General features: G+C 45.2%; 2 protein-coding genes and 1 non-coding gene across 4 annotated transcripts in view; 2 read left to right on the top strand and 1 right to left on the bottom strand.

Annotated features, from left to right (window-relative positions):
* The window catches only part of LOC135916315 (uncharacterized), a 40,471-nt gene extending 38,903 nt beyond the window's left edge, over window positions 1-1,568 (top strand). The window contains exon 7 of one of the 2 annotated variants that reach the window (XM_070540391.1): window positions 626-1,568. In XM_070540391.1, the coding sequence (XP_070396492.1) occupies window positions 626-1,085 (460 nt within the window). In that variant the 3' untranslated portion in view covers window positions 1,086-1,568. The remainder of the gene's footprint in view (window positions 1-625) is intronic. The other variant, XM_070540389.1, reaches the window with a different exon arrangement.
* Window positions 1,569-7,238: 5,670 nt separating this feature from the next.
* Window positions 7,239-23,351, top strand: LOC135916302 (uncharacterized). The gene is made up of 5 exons (XM_065449632.2): window positions 7,239-7,367; window positions 10,967-11,167; window positions 13,912-14,107; window positions 20,068-20,285; window positions 22,730-23,351. The coding sequence occupies exons 1-5, from the start codon at window positions 7,279-7,281 to the stop codon at window positions 23,187-23,189; spliced, it is 1,164 nt and encodes a 387-aa protein (XP_065305704.2). The 5' UTR covers window positions 7,239-7,278; the 3' UTR covers window positions 23,190-23,351.
* Window positions 11,649-11,721, bottom strand: TRNAS-CGA (transfer RNA serine (anticodon CGA)). The gene has a single exon. It is a non-coding gene; the product is annotated as a tRNA-Ser (tRNA).
* Window positions 23,352-24,253: the final 902 nt, after the last annotated feature.

Here is a 24,253-nt window from a genome sequence, read left to right as displayed (position 1 = left end):
TGTTGCATTGATGAACTGCCTCCTTTGCCTAATACGAACAATGCGAATGCGGAATACTGTGCCGGGAGTGTAAGGCACGATTCCAGCTTATGGATGTACAGCTGGTGTTACAGCCCTAATATCCTGGCTAGAGCCGGCAGGGACTCATGGGCCATGTTACAGTCCTTTAGGCCACCCAATGGTGGGATCCTACACGTGTGTGTTCCACACGGAAATTATTTTTCCACAGCACACCATCTGCTTGACATTCCTGCAACAGGTGCTCGGTTTTGGGTTATACTGGTTGCTTAAAGTTGGAGCAAGTGTACAGGCGGCTGTTGGAGGCCCCACGTGCGTAATCATTGGCGTAACATCCGCCTGCCTTGCCTCGGCTTGAAGTTTTGCGTAAGTTTGCAACTTATGGGCAACCTTTAGCCTGAGGACAAGGCCAGAGTACAGCCAGAAAATAAGCACTTGGCCGGCGTTAAGTAAACCAAGGGGTAGTGCGTGGCAGTCTGGAGGTACAGATCTCCGTAGATGCGTCGCATCAGTCTCTAACAAGTCTGTTGCGAAGCGCGTAGAGATGCGGGGGCACTTTATCCCTTTAATGGTCCGGCTCTCCAATGTCCTACTTTCCAATGTGCAGGTTTAACGACTCGAATTGGTACTACAACGCGGGCGAGCTACCCCCAAAAGTTCTGTTCCAACCGCATCCGCATCTCGTCCATCGAATGCACTACGGCCTGGAAACCGGAATGGACATGCTGGACGCCCTGTACAAGCCACACGCCTACCCGTATTGGCGGAACGCTTTTGCCATACACTTTCTGTCACGCTTCCGATGGGGTTTGCAGTACGACGCGTTGCACGGAGCTGCATTTAACGAAACGAACATCCGAGACGTCGACAATGCCTTTGGAGAGATGGCACGTTCGGTTCTGTTCGGAACGTCCGCCTTCGTGACCCCGGAGGCCCCCATCCTGAGCGTCACCGAGCTCGCGGCCAGAAAGGACCGGGGCGAGGACCTGACCAGCGTGCGGCCCGGAAATGAGCGGCCATTTTTTTACCCTATGATAAACGGGACGAAGTTTAAACGCCACCACTGACGTGAGCTCACCCGGAGATTGTATACGGGGGGCTCTTAGGTTGTGAAATAATTTTGAGACTTCAAAAAGTGTTCTGGTTTACCGAACAGGGCCAGCGTGCCTAGGATTATGTATCGTGATGCATAGTGTATAAAATGTTTGATGAGTTTTCGCAGTGGCAACTGCTAGTGGTTTACTCCCTCCTGTTTTTTTTAGGTCTACCGGTGTTAACCGCCTTCCCTTGTTGGAAAACCACGTGAAAGGATTAGTTTCCTTTTCCCAGTGCCTTATATGTGCTGATACTAAATAACTTTTGCTACTTGCCTAAATGATGTGTGACGTCGATGTTCCTATTGTTACATTTGCAGTGGCTCCGGGGGAAGTTCTGCTGGATTGTTACCTGTAACGTCTAGAGCACCTACACAAGTGAGATTAAGGAAGTGCAGGGACAACTTCCAAGAAGTTGGGGCTTTTTTCCGCAGGCTTCTGGAAAATGAAAAACGAGAAAAATGCTGCTACCTGAAAACGAAAAGAAAAATGCATGAGACTCACCAGCTTTACAATTTTAGCCAACTTCTGGTTAGATATACTCTATGTTGAGCTCTGTCTAAGTTACTTTCTGGTACTTAGGAGATCGTCATATTTTATCTATACATCTTCAGAAGTTGATCGTTTTTGGTGTCCTGACTTTTCAAGTAGAAATGTCAAAGGATTTACATAAAACTGAAGGTATTTCTCTAGAGAAATTTGTGACATACTAGCCAAGGTCCTTAGGCTGTAGCTCGAAATAAAATTTAAAAGGGAAGTATGATGAAAAAGAGAGAACATTTCAAATCAGTAAGATAAATGAAATACTGAGCAGTTCGAAAGGATAAGCGACATGCACGAATGACCAACTTGTACTCTTATCGCAGCGTAGCTGCTCAATGCCTAAATGGAAGTTTTTCAATGCTACCTTTTCCTTTCTAGTGTAATATAGATAGTGAATTTTCTTTTATCAGAATCAACGAGGAATCTGCGTGAAGTTTGCTTTATCAAGCATGACATAATAAATACTTACCGTTCAAAAAACTTTGCAAGGCGTTTTTTTTTGACCTGATAAAGACACCTCACGAGTATAGTGTACGCACTGTGAGCGCTGAATATGAACCCAACTGAGAAACACCAACATTGAGTGCAGAAAAAATTGTTATAACTTTCTGTGCCGTTTTACTGAAAACGCCGATTGAAGGATCACTAGAGAAGAAAGCAGGGGAATACAAAACTAAAAGATCATTTGCATGCACCCTAATGCTTGACGCTTTTAGTTTTCGTCGTCTCTCATCGAAATTACGTCTGATTCATGGATGCTTGTAGTGAACAGGTGAACACTTTTAAACAGTTAAGTGAACCGAGGATAATTTGCGACGCAAACTGCATAAATTATTGAAGATAACTTAACAGTAACACAGGAAGCACATCTTTGCTGCTATACTCGATCGCACGGCATTGCGCCACACTTCCTCTGTGATTAGGAAAAGCGGAGCTCTAAGCCCTTGCATCATTTTGTTGTCTGCAGAAACGTTGGGTTTCTGCAGATAACAGCGTCCTCATAATTTCTGCGTCCTCATAATTAATTTCGGAGTTGACCAAACAATTGCGAAAGGGAAATTGATTTATTTAGTACTTGAGAGGCTGCTGCACCAACTAAAGCCACAACATGTTAAACTTATGCCCTCTAAGGGTATGGTGTACACGTAATTATGACTCTTAAATTTCCCTCGCATCTTTCCTATATGAGTTCACTTGAGGCAGAACAATGTGAAAATCTTTACCACGTACCTAACAAATGGACCATTTCCACCGCCTCGGTCTTTATGTTAACAGCGGGAGGTGTTCGTGTTATGCGTTGCATATGGCAATCACTCAGTTCAGCCCTTGGGCGCGGCCGCGCAGCCACCATTGAGGTTATGAGCCATTGTTCATTGCTGCGCGTCTCATATATGGGTCTATTCTCTTTTAAGTTTGCTCTGTTTGTTATTAAGTTGCTTCTATTCTTATGCGTCGCATATTGCAATCACTCAGTTCAGCCCTTGGGCGCGGCCGGGCAGCCACCATTGACCTTTAGCGCAACCACGTGACCTGACGTCACGACAGCCGGAGGAAAAGCTAGGCCCCAACTCGCGCAATATGCAACGCATTCTTGGCTTAACCAAGCTAAGCCTGGCCATTTTTCTTCACCTAACCTCGATGACAGCGCACAGAATGAAATACTTTGGAAACCACGCGGGATCTCAAGGAGCATGGTCCACGATTCTCCTCAATTCAAGTCTTCCATACAGTCATCTGCAAGCCGCGCGTTCTACGTTTATCCTATCCATTACTTTCGCTCTTCTTTTCTGCACCTTATATACATACATACATACATACATACATATATATATATATATATATATATATATATATATATATATATATATATATATATATATATATATATATATATATATATATATATATATATACGTACATACATACAAACAGTGATTGTATAAGGCAATTTTCTTTTTTACAGAATTGTCTTTTTTCTTCCAGAATTGTTGACAGCTCCAAAAAATACTTGAGTGCCCAGTGCATAACTCTTTATCACAATTGCGAAATCTGAAGCAGACAAAAACTGTTCTAATGTACACACTCTCATAAGCACCTCTGACTTGTAAGCAGGGCATTTTCAGTACCCTCTGAGAATTGCAACCATATTAAGTAAAGTGTACTTTTCTTGATTAAATGGATCCGCTTAAACATTCGTAATTACGGTAGCTGGTTTTCGTATTGATCAAGTTTATTGGTAAACTGCACTCTAGTTTGTTTTGTTAGGTTGTAGATTTTCGTGAGCTTTGGCGCAACCTTTCGATATGTGAGCAATAATATGGCTTTAGACTAGGGATATGTTTTTTGTTTTTGTTTCACCGAAGTGGAGTAAAAATTTATTGACATCGTTTCAAGCGTTCACCATTTGTAATATTAATCCGTTCCCTTTCGATAATAAAATCAGCGTTGGTACAGCAGGAATTCCTCGTAGCACCGCCTCTTTGGAGAATCTAAGAAATTACGCATTACCGATACGACATAATACTCACAACCTACACACATAATACATCCACTTGAAGCTCTTGCTTGTCTGTTGTTTCAAATTTTAGGTGTAGTTGCGAAGGGTATTCCGGTGAACATATCCTCTTTTGCTGAATTTGTTGCGTTTCCTCTAAAGTATGAACATGCCGCATTTCCCTGTGTATAATTCGCACATTTGTATAAGACGCACTTTGTTCCCAAAGCAGCCATGTTTACGAAAACGTTCTCGTATAAGACTCACCGTTGTATAAGACGTACATTTTATAAAGTAGTACACACCTTGCAACGAGGTACTGTACATCTCTTCATCGCGGAATGCCTTACTTACCCCAAGCTGAAGTCTTATGTATAGTCCATTATTTACTGCAGCGTGACAGAATGACATGGCACACAAACGAAACGAAAACACTGGCTAATACACAAGCAGGCCACACAGCGTTATTAGGAGTCAATAAGAATTACCTTGGTTGTCATTCATTAGCTAAGTCATTAGTTATCAAAGAGTTAGTTATTTTGGCCCTCTGCATACTGCACACAATGTGCCCACCACTTACACGCAAAGATGAAACATAAGTAACGCGACACAGAACATCTTGTGCCTCTTTGACGCGAGTAAAGTATTCAGCTCGCATCCTAAAAACGGAATATAAGAAAAGTTACAGTGACGTTATCCTTCGCAAACGCAGGTGACGAGCAAGCGTATGGGTTCTACAGTGCACACGACGCTATTGGATTTCGGTGCACTTTGACACTAATACTGTCCGCACCAAGGATCGTATTCAGTGCCATGTTAACAACGCTACCCCATACGAAGCAGCCGCTGGAGTAGAACGCGCCATTTTTAGCGTTCACATACTATGTTGTCACCCAGCATCGCGTCAGCCCGTACAAGCAAACATGAGCGCTTCACCCTCGATCACCCCGGACACTCGCATGCAAAACGCTGGCGTGAGGAATTGCGGCAGCAGCAGCGAGCGAAGTGACGTTCCCTCTGTCTGTCGCTTCAACAGACACTTATCGGTGAGAAGATAGCCATGGGATTACGTAGATTGTGCCCCTAAAGGATACCGCTTTCAAGCCCGCGCGACCACTCGCGGCTGAATTACAACGCCCCTCCCCCTCCTTTCCCTGCTCGGCTTACATGTGCGTGACGGCATACGGCGGGCTTCCTACCTTTGCGCACACGAGTTTGATCCGCCAACGTCGGCCCGCCGTCGCACGCATTCACTCGAACACACAGCGTACGGGGCAGGAGGACGATGTTATCACGAGACGAAAGCGATACGCGCATCCACCTACCGTCCTCCTCCGCGACGCTTCGCCTCGTCTCCATCTCCACTTCGCTCAAGGTTACCTACACCGTCCTCTACGTGGCGCTACTTTGTCTCGCAATTACACCCTTGTACTTAACCGGGCACATGGTTTTCTTTACATAGAGGCGCCTCCCTCGTTCACTTGCTTCGCGGCCTCACACAGTCACGCCAACTTGAAGGGATGGTCAGTTACTCTTGCGCGCAAAATATGAACTCCGCACCGCTCTGTTTTCCACGCACCTTGATTTTAGCAGCGGCGTTCTGACTACGGGTCTCCTAGTCCCAAAAGCTCAACGAAAACCATAATTCATCCCAAACAATGCCTTAGAATGTTTTCGCACTGAATAAATTAAGACTTGGCAGGTGAGCCGTCTTGTACCTTATGGAGCTGAAAAGCAGTCAGTATCGACGATATTGTGGGTACAATATACGTCTTTGGTTGCACGTATCTGCATGAGCTTGTTGGAGTATTCACTTTCGCTGGAATCCTCATACGCGGATGGTTGTCTTATCAGTAACCCAAGTCGAGATACGCTTACTCGGTTTTCCCTCGATGACGCCACATCACTTCAATATCAGGATTTATCTCGCTCAGCCATCCAGTGGAGATTCATGAGGTGAGATTTGGGGTGTTGCGGAACCGTGAGAACAGGCCAAGCAGAAGAGGTTAAAAATTCAGTCTGCGATTTACGTCGCCATGTTATTACGAGCACACCACAAAACACTGCGAAATTACGGTTTGTAAGCTGAAGTTAAGCGTCGCCTAATTTTCACACAGCGGCTATAAGGTATTCCGACGATGGCAACGACGCATCAACGAGCGCAGAACATCACAAGACAGCATCCTCCTCCCGGAAGCAGTTCTAACTATACAGAAACGACGACATGGCCTTCGAGATCTTACTTTTCGCTGCAGGATCTCGAAGGCCATGGGAAGTACGTGTCGGTCATCAAGAAATTGAGCAGGCTTGGCAAATGTGGGCACAATTTTGAGAACTTTCTAAGAAATTTGAGATCACGTTGGTTGGAGAGAGCTGTTTACCATATCGAGGTGTTGACTGCGGACGGAATTGAACAAGCTTTTAATCAAAGCAGCCATCATGGTGAGAGGTAAGAGCTTAGTGAGAGACAGCTATGATGACGTTTCGTAATTGTGCCAGGGACACCTAAAAAACACCTTTCTGTTAAAATCCCATCGCACATACGTCTGGGGTGAAACAAAAAAACAGCGAGTATAAATTCTATTTGCGATTATTTAAAACCATTGTAATTTAAATACATTTTAATTTCCACCTCATGCATATACTTTTTTCAGACCATACCCCTCGATGGATTTCATTATAAGGATTGTACTGGGAAATTTGACCCTTTTAGAGGGCTTCATTTTTAAGAACAAGTGTCATTTCATTTGTGTTCGTTTAGCTATATCCACTCCATTCTTGTTTGATCCCTCTTAGAGGGTATGAGCGTTTAGATGAATGAAAACAAGCAGGAAAAGCGTTCCGGACATTGCTCCTTTAGTGCTACTTTCGGTTTCGCTTCACCTGCTCGGACAATGTAAAAACAATAAAAAAATCTATATACTTCTTTTGCAAGCACCAGAGTAAAGTGTGGCTTTCAAAGTTTACAACGTTGCTTTGTATATTTCGCTGTATATTCGGATGACATTGAATCCTAGGACCTCATTTTTATTTGCTTTTTCTTCTTGTTTCTCTTGCTGCGTGCATGCTGGTCTGTGCCGGCAGTGGGCATGTGCCAGTAATTGTTCAGAACAAGTACACGTAGCCATCATGAAGCTGCGAAATCTGTTGCTTCGACTCCCGAAAGAAAGGACTCGTCCGGCCGGCCTCTGCAGTCGTTTGCTGGTACTCTTGTTATGGTATGTCTAAAATCCTTTTCAGTATTTATAAAGATTCGTTCTTCTGAGTTCTGTTTGATTCCTATCCTAGAGACGTTGCGGTAATTGAAGCGGAGAGCCGCTCGCATGACTGACGACGAGCAAGAAGGAAAAGATTGTATCACCGCTACCTGTCCTTCTTTTCCTTTGTATTCATTTGCATTCACAAACGATGGGAACGAGAGTGAGATGGGATGCAAACCTGCAGAAACCTAATATAGAGAAACCTAAACGTGCTTAAACCTAATCGGGAGCACCTGACCGATTTACGCATATTGAATAAACACTGTGGCGCTCAGTGGTAGACGGGTTCGTTCGGCTTGTGTCAAAATTTGGGTTACGCAGAGCCTTCCCCATGTATTTCTCGGATTCAATTCTCTTGGCGCTCCTGACAGTCTCTATCTTTGTGTACTGATTGTGGAAGTTGTTTTCAATCCCTAGTGTGTTAAAACTTACGGCATGCCGCCATGGCTCGTATACTTTTGACAAGGACAGTGCATTAGAAAAGTCAACATCGTCATATACCATGAAACGCTTTTTTCTTTTCTTTCTCTTTCTGTCTCTCTCTTCCTCTTTTAGGTGTTTACAAAGTGCAAAGTGACATTGTTGTTAGGCCGTTCCGCCCCTTAGCACCATGTCACGCGTTCCATGACAGTCTAAAGTGGCAGCATTCAATGCAAGCGCAATGCAGTAACGTTCGCGCACGCAGCTTTCATTCCCAATTCAAGTGCTGCTGGCTTTGCGCTCAGCTGACGCAGAATCCGAACGAGAGGAATTTGCCAAAGTCTGCGTTCTTCTGGCCGTCTAATTCTTGGCATGTTCACGGAAGTATTTTCATGCGAAATGTGTTATGGTGGTTTTTCTGGAAGATGTTGCATTTATTTGTAGAAAATTATATCTACCTACTGCAAGCATTGGCCTTAATTTGAAATGTTAATTTTTACCCAAGAGTTTCGTGAAGTTACAAAGTTTCAAAATATCAACCATGAAATTTACACAATTAATTACCTATCTATCTATCTATCTATCTATCTATCTATCTATCTATCTATCTATCTATCTATCTATCTATCTATCTATCTATCTATCTATCTATCTATCTATCTATCTATCTATCTATCTATCTATCTACCTATCTATCTATCTATCTATCTATCTATCTATCTATCTATCTATCTATCTATCTATCTATCTATCTATCTATCTATCTATCTATCTATCTATCTATCTATCTATCTATCTATCTATTTGTGTCCCTACATAAGTCAAATGCCCTTCACATTACTGTCGATGGTCATCGTGTGATTATTTCTGTAGTATTTTCTAGCTTTCCGCATGCCTGACAAAAATCTCCCGAGTTTTTCGCAACGTATACCAATTTCGACTAGTTTTGCGATTTTACAAATTTTCTATCAAGTTTTACGTAAAGAAAATTCAGTTTTCAAATAGCTTCAACTTGTTGTTCTTAGAGAATTGATCTGGAAGTCTCGTGATTATAAAAAAAAACGTGAGAGAGGTACCTGCATCAAACAAGCTGATACCGAGAAGTTTACACAAAGGTTGGTATCAGCAAAAACAGAGTTGCTGAAAATGTGGGTGTCAACTCAAAAAAGATATGCTTCTTCTCGTTAACTGCAAAACCAAGTTTGCGACTCCGGTTTTTCTCCTTCATAAGGTAAATCATTGTTATAATAAAGCGCATCTGTATCACTCAAAAGTTTCTCGAGAGTGCTCTAGAAAAGCCTAAAAGAGGATGGATCTCGTTGGGTTCTTGTTTGCGCAATTTTAGGAATGTGAAAGTTCACGGATTGCCATGAGTACTTTCAGGAGTCTGAAGACGAAATTCAATTGACGAATAGTGACTGACTATTGAAGTAATGGATGACTGATTTTGAATATATACATAATATGCATAAATTGTCGTAATATACATTACACGTGCAGATTCCATTGCATACATCAAAAGATTAACAAGCAGACTTGCAAAATATTGGATAATCCTAATTTTGAAAACATTGAATGTGACGGTATAACCTACAAAGGTTTGCATATGCATAGCACTAACGATTTGTTGCATTGTTTTTTACATACCAGTTTTCTAAGCATCATTGCTTGTTCATGACCCTAATGCTTGTGTACTTGGCGGAGACGCTGCATTATACGAGTCGTATCTGCATAAACTGCTGGTGTACGGTAAGAATAAATCTGAAATTTGTCATACAAGCTGAGCTATAATGTAATCAGAACGCCATGGAGAGAAAATTCTGAAGTTACTTTTCAAATTTCTCCTTCTTTCAACCTCCAATAAGCGAACTGATACCCTTGCCATGCTTCAGACAATAAAGCATGAAGAGGCTTGTACATTAATGTACATTGTTTAACTTTAAATTTAAACCACTTTACTTACCTTTAAGTGTTCTACAATTCTAGAGCTTGTAATGAACACTGTAGTCGAATGTCTCAGCGCAACTGGCATAAACACATTAATGCAGATTTTCACCATCAAGTTTCCGGCGTAGATAACTTTCAATGTAACCAATTCGGTTTATGCATAAATCTGAAATATAAAATTTATGTCATACTTCCAAATAATTTCATAGGCTACAAGTACACAGTAAGCTACCCATATGTTCGTACATTACTTGAGTCCATATCGCCTCCGATAAACGTACTGAAAATAAAACACCTCTGAGGTACGAACATTCTTGTCTCTCAATTTGTACCGAAAGAACAAAGATGAATTAGCTTTGTTAAAAGGAGAGAATAGAAGCAAAAGCGTAGTGCACAAACTAATTTTCCGACCATCGCTGCTCATTCCCCAACTAGGACTGCCGCTTCGACGCAAACCGTTCTATATAGCACGCCTGGGCAGTCTGCTTTGTGACGTCATGCTTCCTACAACAGAAATGTACACTTCAACACTTCAATGCCAACGCCTCTTAGATAGCACAAGACGATGCAGTTCGATCGGTGATGCCATACTACGTTTCCCGCTTACCACAGAATCTAATCGGGACTCTATTCAGTAAGCCCAACGGCACCCATATTGCACAAGGCCTGTCGACTCCGATCATTGACGCCATGCTACCTGGCCTGACTACCACACAATCCTACAGGGATGCACTCGAGTAGCCAAGTTGATTTTGACGTCAACCCTATCGTCACACCAGCCTTGGCAATCGAAATTGAGGGCGAGGTAGCACGACGTCATGAATCAAAGTCAACAGGCCATTTGCAATCTATGTGGTGTTAAGCGGCAGTGATTTCGACGTCACCGCTCTGGTCAGGCTGGACCGGCCAATAGATATTTCGGTCTAGGTAGCATGATATTATAAAGCAGTGTGCACAGGTATGCTATCTATGAGCCGCTGCCAAAGCTGGTCGGGACGAAACAGTGACGCTAAAGTCACCGCGGCTTGGTAGGGAGCATTCGATGCTTTATATGGCATTCGGGCAAGATAGCTTGACTTTATGAATCGAAGTGCCCCAGCTTCGGGCTATCTAGGAGGCATTATATGTCACGGAAGTAATTTGATTATTCAAACATTGCAGTGAGTGTGTACTCAAATCTCGTTCTTTAGGTTAAACGTGGTCCTGGCTGTCCTAGCGTTCTTCGTAGCTGCCAGGACAATCTCCCGCCGTTTGAAGTTCTCTCGCACTGGAACCTACAAACAGCTACACGTTCCGGCGCAAAGGGGGCCTTTTCCAAAGAGCTTCTACGACGCGGACGAACTTTCGGGGTACAGCTATGATATAGTGCCGGACATACTGCACTTGGTTAGGTAAGTCAGATACCTTGACAAGCCGAACACCTCTTCTGGCTATCATACAGCTCTCTGTACTATTCAAAGGAGGCCGGTAGTGAAATTATCGCTCCCTGTTCTGCTGAGAGCCGAAGACACTTAAGGGACGTCAATGTTTTTCAGCTCGGTGTAAAGCAAATCATTCTTTGCGGCCTCCACCGGACTGTCCTCACCGAGCCTGCGTGATGATGTAATCTGCGGAATGGCTCACAGCTAGGACACCGCTCTCAGCTTTAATAACCTTGCTTATGTCCACGATGCTGGCCATGCTTTTTTACGGAATTACATAGTGACAAAGAGAAGAAAGGGGGTTAACCGAGGGGCCCGATTTTTATTAGTCATATCATAAGAAGCCAAAAAACACTGACACCAAGGACAACATAGGGGAAATTACGCGTGCTTAATAAGTGAAGTAATGGAACGAGAAATAATGGAAGCTAAAGTGGATGAAAAAACAACTTGCCGCAGGTGGGAACCGAACCCACAACCTTCGCATTTCGCGTGCGATGCTCTACCAATTGAGCTACCGCGGCGCTGCTTTCCCATCCACTTGGGTATTTATGTGTCCTAGTAGAACCCTGGGAGTGTTAGCCAGCGCCGCCACTCACAGACGTTGGCGGCGGACGTGGAACGTCCTTCATGCCGCAGGCGTCACGAGAACGTGATCTTTTTTGGGTGAAGGCAACTGGTCAATAAACCCACATACGCTACCTAAAGGCATCAATGTTGCCGGATTCGGGACCCTCGTTATGAAATCAATGAGAAGAAAGGGGGTTAACCGAGGGGCCCGAATTTTATTAGTCATATCATAAGAAGCCTACAAACACTGACACCAAGGACAACATAGGGGAAATTACTTCTGCTTAATAAGTGAAGTAATGAAACGAGAAATAATGGAAATTAAAGTGGATGAAAAAAAAAACTTGCCACAGGTGGGAACCGAACCCCAGCACGCGAAATAGGAAGATCGTGGGTTCGGTTTTTTCATCCACTTTAATTTTCATTATTTCTCGTTTCATTACTTCACTTATTAAGCACAAGTAATTTCCCCTATGTTGTCCTTGGTGTCAGTGTTTGTTGGCTTCTTATGATATGACTAATAAAAATCGGGCCCGTCAATTAACCCCTTTTCTTCTCATTGATTACATAACGAGGGTCCCGAATCCGGCAACATTGATGCCTTTAGGTAGCATATGTGGGTTTATTGACCAGTTGCCTTCACCCTAAAAAGATCACGTTCTCGTGACGCCTGCGGCATGAAGGACGTTCCACGTCCACCGCCAAGGTCTGTGAGTGACGGCGCTGGCTAACACTCCCAGGGTTCTACTAGGACACATAAATACCCAAGAAAGTATATGGGAAAACAGCGCCGCGGTAGCTCAATTGGTAGAGCATCGCACGCGAAATGCGAAGGTTGTGGGTTCGGTTCCCACCTGCGGTAAGTTGCTTGTTCATCCACTTTAATTTCCATTATTTCTGGTTTCATTACTTCACTTATTAAGCACAAGTAATTTCCCCTTTGTTGTCCTTGGTGTCAGTGTTTGTTGGCTTCTTATGATAGTGACAAAGAGCAAGATACCTAAGTATTCTGATTGCAAGAAATATACACAATAAAGACCACAATTCCTACAATAAAGCAAACCTTTTGATGCGAACTTTCGGGGTTTATGTTTGGCACATGTGCTTTAGTCGGTCTTCCGCCGAGCAAACCGTTGCTTACTGTTGCGCTGTCTCCAGGATCGGCCGGGTCAAGTATGCGCACCCAGCCAGGATATATTGTCGAAGCTAAGCGGGCCAATCACAAATACGGTGTAAATCGCGGTCACGCGCATCACATGGTTTGTGCAAAACGCTGTGCAGAGTTTTACTCTTTGTTGCGTGGCATTTATTTAACCGCTTGACGAGAGCTTCACGTTCACGTGACCGAGAAATATGCAGAGTATGTTGTTTTTGTCGGCTGCACTACACTGTGTACCTGACAACCATTACTCAATCTCAAGCACCTGGCAACATGCGGCGGTAGTTTGATATGTACTAATATTGCTATTACTACTATGTGCTATATGGACTACTATGCACTATACTACTACTTATTACTACTACTACCATGTACTATACTACTCTATCTACTATTACTACTACTATTACTACTATGTACTACATGTACTATTACTACTATTTCTTCTATTAAGTAAACGGGACAATATCGCCAAGTTTTCGGACTATAAATGTGCATTGCACGTCCCACATATAGCTGGAAATTTTTGAGGGCATCACGGGTGGTAGAAAATTCGTCCTAATTTTTTTATACCTCACTTGAATCGCAAAGCAGGCTGGAAACGCTGAATTGTGAAAAAAATGAATTGGCGCGCTTAACGGCTCCCTCGAGGAACCGACGCCGGTACCGAACACCACGCTTTTCTTTGCTGCAAGCATCGGAATTTATTGCTGCAGGAAATGGAACCACGTAATGGCCGCCTTGATGCGTCTTTGTTTTTGCATGTGTGTTTCGGCAGTTTGCGGCTACTTTCTATGGCATGATCAAATGAATTGCGGGTGCAACTCGAATGCGACTTTCTTGCTGCAAATTTGTTGCAGTTAACACTTCAACATGAATGACACGTCAAGTATTACTCTGCGATTTTTCTTCATAATTACCAAGCTTGTAACGCCCTCTTGAAAGGTATTCGGTGTTAAAGGCAATCATCTCGGTATCTGCGCAGGTACAATGCGCCCGAAGTGGACTTTATTGACGTCGTGGGCATGCGCTCCATGTATCTGAACCACCGGCCCAAAGAGATATACGTTCACTGCAGTCCTTGCGGCTTTCAAGGGAACTACACTCGCTTTCTGGAAGGCATCAACTTCACCTTCATTCCTGCTGTTTTCCCCACTGAGATTTTTGGCATTCCCATACAGGTAAACAAGATCGCTTCAGCTAGACAGCGTCAATCCGCTACCACTTATATGTTTACCACAATGATCACTAGAGGGAACTGTGGCGTTGCTATCGTGTCGCTACCATGGCAAGGATTCGTAATGCTAAATATATCTGTCTAGTATTCGTGCTTTTGGCTTCCGACTTTCTTGCAGCGGTGTTTATCACGACTTCTTCAGTAGAATCTTTAGCCTACATTAGTTTTCGGAACACATAAGAAGTATGTCCCACACGCATAAAGCCTTGAAAGCATTGTACTTCTAGAGCAATACTTGCCGAAATTTATCAATTTGCAAAGCCGCCAAGCCACTTCAAGCTAAAAAGAAAAAAATACACGTTACGTGTACACTCTACAATCTAAATAGCTTTAACCTTTAGGCTGTAAATTTGCCACTCTACAATAATCGTCATCTGTGTTGCTAGCGTTTCCTTTCGTGAAAACGCTGTGCTCGTTACCTTCCTGTCTAAAATGCTCTTTCGTGCTGATAACCCGCATGTCGTTAGTGACTTGGAAGTACCAGGCTCGCAGGGTTAAAAAAAGGAAACGCGGACAAGGCAGATGACGGCTATTCTTGTGTCACAAATATACACCCAAAAGGGTGCAACTGTTTTTAGAGTGTACAAACTAAGAGAGTTCTAGGAACTCTCTTCAAGGGAGTATCTGCTTGTCCCATATCTTGCTCCCTCTTCGAGTGTAGATCGACCCCCTGTCAGGGAGAGTAGAGTAACTCCTCCTGACGGAGTTTTATCACCCCATTGCAAGGGAGTACTAGTACACTTTCACGTAGTTCCGATTTCCCCTCTCTAGAACAGTAACAGCACTCCCCAGGAAAGGTAAAATGCAGCCGAATTGGGCTGTTTTGATGTGGTGGCCTTCACCTTTATGTATTTGAACCGCCGGCCCGAAAAGATATACGTTGACTGCAGTCCCTACGGATCTGAAGGGAACTACACTCGCTTTCTGGAAAGCCTCAACTTCACCTTCTTCGCCCCAGTTTCCCCCCTCTGAGATTGTTGGCATTTCCATAAAGGAAAATGAATTCTCTTCAGCCAGACATCTTTATACCCCTACCACTTATATGTTTCCCACAATGATCAGTAGAAAGAACTGTGGCGCTCTTAAGTACTCTCCCAGACAGAGTGCTTCTACTCCTACAAACGGAGTACTTCTACTCCTCCAAGCCCAGTGTTTCTACTCCCCAAAACAGAGGTCTTGTACTCCTTACCGAGAGACTTTACTCCTTCATATCAGAGTGCTAGTACTCTTTCTAATAGTGTGAAAGCTCTCGCGATGTGGAGCCATGGTGATGTATGAAGGGATTCGCAGTGCTTACATTTAGGGTATATTTGATTTCTTAATAACCAGCTCTTATACTTATGCTTGGTGAATTAGATCAAACGATTGAAGGCATCCGGCAGGGAGCGCCGATTATGTTTTAGGCGCTGGCATTTCTCACACGCCGCAGCGTATTTCTGGACGGAGCGGGCAAGGCCTTGTTAAAAGAAGCGTCGGTGATTCTGGTCGAAGGTGCGGAGACGCCAAGGTGACCTGCCGTTGTTAAATCATGAAGTTCTTGGAGAGCAGCTGACCGGATGTGCTAAGGAATGACGAGGAAGAGGGCAGCACCATCGGGGCATACATTACGGCGATATAGTACACCATGCCGGAGAACAAACAGGGGAAGGGACCAATCACAAAACGAAGAGTCCCTAGACGGCAATGATGGCGCGCAAGGCGGCATCACGGCGTTGCTCGTCGGCAACGTGTAGCAGCTGAGAAATGGAGGAAACGCAAGCGTCGGCATCGGGGTCAGGGTCGGCGGGTGGTTCGTCCACTGGATAGCGTGATAAACAGTCGGCGTCTTGATGTAATCGGCCCGAATTGTACACTACTGCATAGAAATATTCTTGCAGCCGCAGAGCCCAGCGACCAAGCCGGCCGGTAGGTTCCTTGAGTGAAGAAAGCCAGGAGAGCGCGTGGTGGCCGTGATTACAGAGAAGAGCGTGCCATACAATCCCGGGTGGAATTTGGAAACCGCCTAGACTAGAGGCAGGTATTCACGCTCTGTGATCGAATAGTTGCGCTCCGCGGCTGCGAGGAGGCGGCTAGCGTAGGCGATAATCTGATCTTGACCCGGCCTGTTGGCGCTGAGCTGAGACGACTCCGATACCGTGACCACTGGCATCGGTACGTACCTCTGTAGGAGAGGGTGGGTCAAAGTGGGCCAGTTTAGGTGGCGTGGTGAGAATGTTGGTGAGCTGGGCAAACACGGCAGTTTTAGCGGAGCCTCATGTAAGCAGCAAGTCCTTCTTCAGAAGATCAGTAAGCGGTCGGGCAATCGCTGAGAAGTTTTAACGAAGCATCGGAAGCAGGAGCAGAGCCCTACAAAACTTCAGACATCTTTGACAAATGGAGGTACAGGAAGAGAGGTGGCAGCACGAATTTTTTCTGTCTCGTTGAATACCGGAAGCGTGGACGAATTGGCCCAGCACCGTAATCAGCGGACGACCGAAGTGACACTTCGATGAATTTAGTTGCAGGCCAGCCTCGCGGAAGACTTGAAGAACAGCTCATAAGCGCTCAAGGTGTGTTTCAAATGGTGAAAATACGAGAACGTCATCTAGGTAGCAAAGGCATGTTGACCATTTGAACCCGTGAAGTAGAGTCCATCATAGGTTCGAACGTTGCTGGGGCGTTGCACAGACCGAATGGCATAACTTTGAACTTATATAAGCCGCCAGGGGTGACGAACGCGGTCTTTTCTTGGTCCTTTTCATCCGCAGAAGTTTGCTAATAAACAGACCGAACGTCTCTTGATGAAAAGTATTTGGCATCATGGAGACAGTGTAGGGCGTCGTCAGTGCGAGTCAAAGGGTAGACGTCTTTCTTGGTATTGAGGTTTAGGTGACGATAATCTACGCAGAAACGGTTTGTGCCTCTTTCTTTTTTACATGTACCATGGGCGACGCCCAAGGGCTTGACGACGGTTGAACAATACCTTTGGCAAGCATCTTGTTCTCTTCATCTTGAATAACCCTATGCTCTGAACTAGAAACTCGATATGGCCGCCGATGAGTAGGACTGGCATCACCAGTATTTATGTGATGCTTAACAATTGAAGTCTGGCCTAATTGGCAATTGTTGAGGTCGAAGATGTCGTGGTAGGAACCCAAAAGGCGGCACAGAGGCGTTGCTTGTTCAGGCAATAGGTCCGCAGCAATCATGGGACGAAACGTGGCGTCACGGCAAATAGCACCCTCTGGACATAGTGAAGAACCTGAGCAGACATCATTTGAAAACGTCGAGAGGTGCTCATCACCTATAGCACGCAGAGTTGCAACCGATATGCCTTGGGGTAGAATTTCCTTTGTCAGACCAAAATTGATGACGGGGAGGCATGTCCGGTTATCAGCGACGGTGATGACGGAGAAGGGCACAGTGATATTGCGTATTAAAAGGACATCAGGTGCAGGTCTGACGACGTAATCACCATCGGGCATAGGGAAAGGTGATAGCAAATCGACGAAAGTCAAGGCTTTAGGCGGCAGGTGGATGAAGGTGGTCGTACTAAAGTTATTCGGCAGTTCGGCACGAATATGCGCGAGTAGAGGAAGTTCGAGGCCAACGGTACCGACAGAACTGTCGATCAGAACTGAATGCGCCTTAAGAAAGTCCAGTCCGAAGATTAGGTCATGGGGACAATTGGTCAGCACTGTAAAAAGAACAGGAACGTGGCGGTCGGTGATACTGATAAAGGAAGTACACATTCCATTGACGTCATCAGTGCTACCATCGGCCACGCGTACGGCTCGAGTAGTAGGAGGCGTGAGAAGCTTCCTCACTCGACGAGGGAGGTTACAAATCAATATTGACACCTGGACTCCAGTATTTATTAACGCTGTCAAAGTGACACCCCCCGCACCTCGTCGACGTGAACATGAAGTTCTGGTTAGTTGGGAGAGTCAATCGAGCATTTCTACACGACGAACATAATGCAGCACTACCCCCAGGAGCTTCATGGTCCAGTTTACCGTCCGGGAGGGTCCAGAATTGGTCGGCGACGAATAGCGGCGTGACTGGGGCGACGGGGACCGTTGGCGCTGAGGTGACGGCGAGCGAGCACGATGACTGTAATCGATGGATACGCCTGAGGTACGCGGCATACGGCGATGCTAGTAACGGCACGGGTAGGCATATGGGCGAGGAGACGGGGAAAAGAAGCGCTAGAATACGGCGACGTCCAGGAGGTCCGGCAGTGGTGAGCGACGTGGCCAATTCGGAGGCAAGGGAAGCAAATGAGCTTGTCGTCCGGAGTTCTCCACTCGGTAGGGTTGTGGTATCTGGGAGCCGAATACCGATCGCTGTGGGTAGTAGCTGTCAGCACCGGTCGGGCGTCAGGTCAGGAGACGGAGCAAGCAGCAGGAAAATCAATGTTTGCAAATTCTTGCCGCACAACTGCCTGAATGAGAGATCGCTGGGGCTGATTGGTCAATGGTGGGGTCAAGTGGGCGTGGATCGAACGGCGCAGGCCTTGTAGCCTTGAGCTCGAGGTGAACAATACGGGTGACGCACTCATTTAAGGGTGGTGAAGCGGTACGGTCGATGCAAAACGACGTCGCAGCCACGTTAGGGAGCCGGGAGCACTGTGGAATGACGCGGCGGCTTTTGGCGAGCTCAAAGCGGCGGCATTCCTTGACAAGGACGTCGATGGGGGACACATGGTTAAAGATCAACAAGTTCAACACGTCATCCGTGATCCCCTTAGGTACGTGGCCGACTTTGTAAACCACAGCCATCTTGACGTCGACTTTCCGGCAGAGAGCAAGAACGCCTTGTATGTACTACGAGACATACGATTCAGTAGAAGACAGAACTCTGCTAGCAAGCTCTTTTCTAGCAGCCCGCTGCCGACCGGTGAGATTTCCAAAGAAGTCGGTGAGCTTCTCTTGAAAGCATCCCAGCTAGAGATCTCGTCCTCGTGCGTTTGGAACCAGACACGAGAAGTGCCGCCCAAGTAGAATAGGACATTCGCTAGCATGATCGTATGGTCCCAGCGGTTGTTTTGGCTAACACGCTCATACAGGGTTAGCCAGTCTTCAACGTTGACATTATATTCGCCGGAAAATGAGCCAGGATCGCGGGGGATCGGTAACGGTAACGTACGTTGTCGTGGGGGTTGCAGGAGTAGAAGGTGACGAGGTGTCACCGGGAGCCATGGCGGAAAGCAGGATGGTGCGGCCGCTGTGGAGCTCTGTGGCGAGGACGGGGAACGGCACCCCTCCACCAAAATGTTAAGCGAACTAAGGATTGGGACCGGAGACTATTTGAAAAGTATATTTACGTGGCGTAGATGCAGCGCTGGCAAGTTCAGCCAACAATTCCAGAGCCAGACAGCGTTCGTCGTCTTCGTCGGGGCGCGTGCCTGCATCGGCCACAAGCAATACGCAATAGGCATGTATCAATATGTAGCAGTACAGATGAAGTCTAAAAATAACTGCGTGCTTCGACGATGTGCTCAAAAGCACTTGAAGATATTTGCCTTATATTGTTCAGGTTCCTCAAAATATTCACATCTTACTGAATGTCCTGTAGCCGGACAGCTTGGCACAAAACTGTGTTCGTTCTTGCTATGGATTTCCCAACGTACACTTCAGTAAACGTACAAGCCATTCAGCGCATTGTTCCACAGCGAGAACGTGTTTTGATGCGCAAAGTTAGAACCAGCACAAGAAATTACGCTAAGCCTGACTTATAGCTAAGCTATATATTAGAAGTTGAGGGTTGATGGCAAACATGAAATCCTGCTGCTCAACATGCACCCTGGCTAAAAATATTACTAGCTTACTACTTCATTCATAAACTTACTCTTATGAATGTGACGCAGTGTAGTGCGGAAATGGGGTGCGGATTCTTTGCTCTACACCTGCATTTCCCACGCAGGTATCTCACCACGCTACAGACGTGCTCCGTCTGAGAGTGCTGATGCGCTACGGAGGATACTACTTCGACAAAGACGTGTTCGTGATTCAATCCCTGAGACGCTTCCTGCGATACGAGGCAAGCCTAAACTTTGCGAACGGTGACCTCATGGGAAACATGGTGATGTTCTTTCACAAGAATTCGCGCTTCCTTCGTCTCTACCTAGACACCTACCACCGGTAAGTCGGGCGGTACTACTTCACTACTGCTACTGATACTACTTTCTCCCCTGAGAAGCGGGTCTGATGGTTCGGGTCGAATATAATTTCCCTGGTGTAGGAGACTACAGCCAACATAACTGACTCTGGAGAAAGGACAAGAAAAGGCTATCACACAGCGCTGATGCATGGATGGGGAAACCGCTAGCACGCCGCCATGATACAGCAATTTGTTGTTTGCCGGTTCAACAGACGAAGGCCCAACTTAAGTGCTAACGCAGCAATGAAAACCACACGCAACAGGATTGTATATTGAGGTGGACCAATGAAGGCTCCTGGTATTTAAGAAGGTTGCCTTCTAAGGCCCAGTGCAGGGGAAGTGGAGTTCTCAGTGTCAATCAACAGCAGGCGTGGACGACGAGAGTCGCTTCTGAGAAGACCCAATGTACAAAGGCTGAGGGAGTCGTTAAGTTAGCTTGTTTAGAGGTCCAGACACTTACCCTCTCACGCACACATAATAAAATAAACAAGAAGAAGAACATTGGATCTTTCTAGGAAAAATATACGGAATGAAGCGCACATAAAATCTTTGCAAACGTCAAGTGCAGATGCTTATTTTTGCATTAAATTGGAAGGGGTTGGAGCATTGTATATGTTGATTTCTCCATATCTGTGTATAATCGCGCATGCCGCAATGCTAATTCCATCATGGCGACGCTCTTACGAGTGTAATTTTCTTGGCCAGGTAATTAAATAAAGATTGTTTTTTTTCACTTATTCTACGATCTTCTCGTAGGGACCTTGGGCAGGAGTTGCGAATATGCAAGACTACAAAAACTTGGTGGCAAGAAATGCATATCGCGGCAAATAACATAAAGAACGGTTGTGCTGAATAATTAACTTTGCAGCAATAACTTGAGAGCGACAAAAGAAAATGGAGGTTTGCAGTCACTTTAGCATACGCTAATCGGGATGGAGACGAAAGCCTGGACGATCACGAAACATTCGAGAAGTTAATTGACATTTTCAGTCGAAGGCGTTGTTACTTCATATCACTTGTTTGCTACATTCAAAGGTCGTTTTTACAAGTGCCCTAATTAACTCTGCCCTAATTGAAAGTGCCTTAATTGCCTTTGCCTTAACACCAATGGTCGTGGTTTCCACTATTACTTCCCACGAGGATCGGAACGCTTCCAGGTTAACCACTATCATTCGTGCTTCCCTGGAAAGTTTCCGTGTGTGCGAACAAGCTGATAATTTCTCCCTAATACTCCGTTCGCACTTTTAATGAAGAAGGTTTCATAATCAGCAATGTGATGAAAAAAGCACGTTAACGTTTAGAATCTACTACAATCTGATCATCGTTTTAAATTTCTTAGGGAAGCCGACGGCTTATAATTTGCCAGCTAGTCGAGAAGCATTTCATGTTTGAATAAATTCACTTATGGTTGCCAATGTTGAAGAGTGGGCGTTTTGGTATAGCATATTAGAGGTTCGATTGCGCAACATTTGGACGACACAAAGAGAAGAGAAATTTGCGAACATTTTGCGATGCCAAAAATGATCACATGACAAAGCTGGCTTGGCATTGGCGGGTGGCCATGTTTGTAAAATCTTTTTGTTTTTGTCGTTACCCCCCCCCCCCTTCGAGTATCTAACCGTATTTATTCCATTGACAAGGCAATAAAACGATAGTAGCAAGTAGCACACTGTGGTGTGTGTTTCTCTTCTGTGTGTGTCGTCCAAATGTTGCGCAATCGAGGCTCTAATACGCTTATGGTTACAATACATTTGATACTCGATTCAGTTTGAAAGAGTGCTATTGGCACAGCCTTACTGATTGGTTGAATAACTGTTTCAATAATGATATGGCTCGTTTGCCTAATACTAACAATGGCAATGTGGAATACTGTGCCGGGAATGCAAGGCGCGATGCAAGTAGACGGATGTACAAGTGGTTTTATAGCCCGAATTTCCTCGCTAAAGCCAGCAGAGACTCATGGGCCATGTTGTAGGCGTCTAGGCCGCGCAGTGGTCATATCCACTTGTCGTATGCGTTCCTGAGGGAAGTACGTTTTTCACAACGCATCGTCTGCTCGACATTCCCTCGTGACGTGTTCACTGTTATGCTGTACTGGTTAGTTGAAGTTGAGGCAGGTGTGCAGGCCGCTGTAGGAGGCGCCATGGGCGTGGTCGTCAGCGTAACACACTGCTGCCTTGCCTCGGCTCGAAGCCTTCCGTAAGATTGCCACTTATCTGCCAGCTTTGGCTTGAGGACAAAGCTAGACTGCAGACAGAAAAGAAACACTTGCCTTCCGTTAAGTAAACCAGGAGCAAGTGCGCGGCAGTTCCGAGAGACAGAGTCTCTTCACTACATTCAATATCTCTTTAAAGAAATTGTCGTGAAGCACGTAGAGAAGCGGGGGCACCTTGTCACTTCAATGGTTCTACTTTTCACTGCGCAGGTTGAATGACTCGCTTTGGTATTACAACGCGGGCGACGTGCCCGCCAAAGTTCTGTTCCAACCGCATCCACATCTCGTCCATCGAATGCACTATGGCCTGGAGACCGGACTGGACATGCTAGGCGCCCTGTACGAGCCTCACGCCTACCCGTATTGGCGGAACGCGTTTGCCATACACCTTCTGGCGCGTTTCCGCAGGGAGTCGCCGTACGATGCACTGCACGCCGCACCGTTTAACGAAACCAACATCCGAGACGTCGACAATGCCTTTGGAGAGATGGCGCGCTCGGTTCTGTTCGGAACGTCCGCCTTCGTGCCACCGGAGGCCCCCATCCTGAGCGTCGCCGAGCTCGCGGCCAGAAAGGACCGGGGCGAGGACCTGACCAGCGTGCACCCTGGAAATGAGCGGCCATATTTTTACCCTGTGATAAACGCGACCAAGTTTCAACGCCACCGCTGACGCAAGTTCACAGGCAGATTGCATACGGGGTGCTATTTAATTTTGAATAACTTCAAAACTTTAAAAAAAGTGTTTTGGTTTACCGAACCGGGCCAGCGTGCCTAGGCTGAAGTGTTGTGATGTATATTGTATAGAATGTTTGATGAGTTTTTCCAGCGACAACTGCTAGAGGTTGACTCGCTCGCGTTTTTTTTTTTATGTCCACCGGTGTTCAGTGCCTTCCCTTGCCGAAAAACTACAAGAAAGGGTCAGTTTCATTTTACCAGTGCCCTTATGTGTTATATGTTATATATAAGAAGCTGTAGTTCGGTAGCTGTTTGTACAAGTAAATGTGAAAGGAGAAATTATTTTTATGAGGAAGCACCAAACCAATGTTGTTTTAATGTTTGTTGCGTTAAAGAAAGAGTATATATATAATATATATTGTAGGAAGCAATGTTTATATACAGAATGGTATTGTTTTTTGGAAAATTATTGAAAACTCCAAGAAAGCTTGAGTGCCCAGTGCATAACTCTATGACAATTACGAAATTTCAAGCTGAAAAATTTTTATGATGAACACCGCTGTCATATATACCCATGATTTGTGAATAGGACATTGCCAGAACTCTCTAAGAATTGTAGCAATATCAAGTAAAGTGTGAATAGCTGTCTTTGGTATTGAGCAAACTGATTCGTAAACTGGGTTCCAGTTTGTTTTTTGGATTGTCGATTGCCGAGAGCTTTGTCGCAACGCTTCAGTATAAGAGCAGCAATAGTGCTTTTGCAGTGAACATTTATTGACATCGTTTCAACCATTCGCAATTTAGGGCATTTCTCCGTTTATGTTGAATAAAAAAATTCGGGATGGCACAGCAGTAAGGATTTTTTGTAGCCTCACCACTTTTGAGAATCTTAGAAATTAGGCGTTGTTGATACGAGATATTGTAAGGAATACTTCGAATAAGCATAAGTGCGCAAGAAGGACAACATAGATGCTCTAACTACACGCATAATATAAATATTTCAAGCTCCCGCATGTTTCTTGTTTCCAATGGTATCTGTAGTTGCAAAGGGTATTCCCG

The sequence above is a fragment of the Dermacentor albipictus genome, chromosome 6, assembly GCF_038994185.2.
Source record: "Dermacentor albipictus isolate Rhodes 1998 colony chromosome 6, USDA_Dalb.pri_finalv2, whole genome shotgun sequence".
NCBI classification, from domain to species: domain Eukaryota; kingdom Metazoa; phylum Arthropoda; class Arachnida; order Ixodida; family Ixodidae; genus Dermacentor; species Dermacentor albipictus.
The sequence above is the reverse complement of the archived record's forward strand: the minus strand, read 5'-3'. Positions and strand labels throughout refer to the sequence as shown.

What these genes read in the sequence shown, in the direction of transcription:
- LOC135916302 (XM_065449632.2), top strand. Translation starts at nt 7,279, where the DNA reads ATGAAGCTGCGAAATCTGTTGCTTCGACTCCCGAAAGAAAGGACTCGT. An exon ending in GACATACTGCACTTGGTTAG is followed by an intron (nt 11,168 to 13,911) that starts GTAAGTCAGATA and finishes GTATCTGCGCAG; the next exon opens with GTACAATGCGCCCGAAGTGG. An exon ending in TACCTAGACACCTACCACCG is followed by an intron (nt 20,286 to 22,729) that starts GTAAGTCGGGCG and finishes TTCACTGCGCAG; the next exon opens with GTTGAATGACTCGCTTTGGT.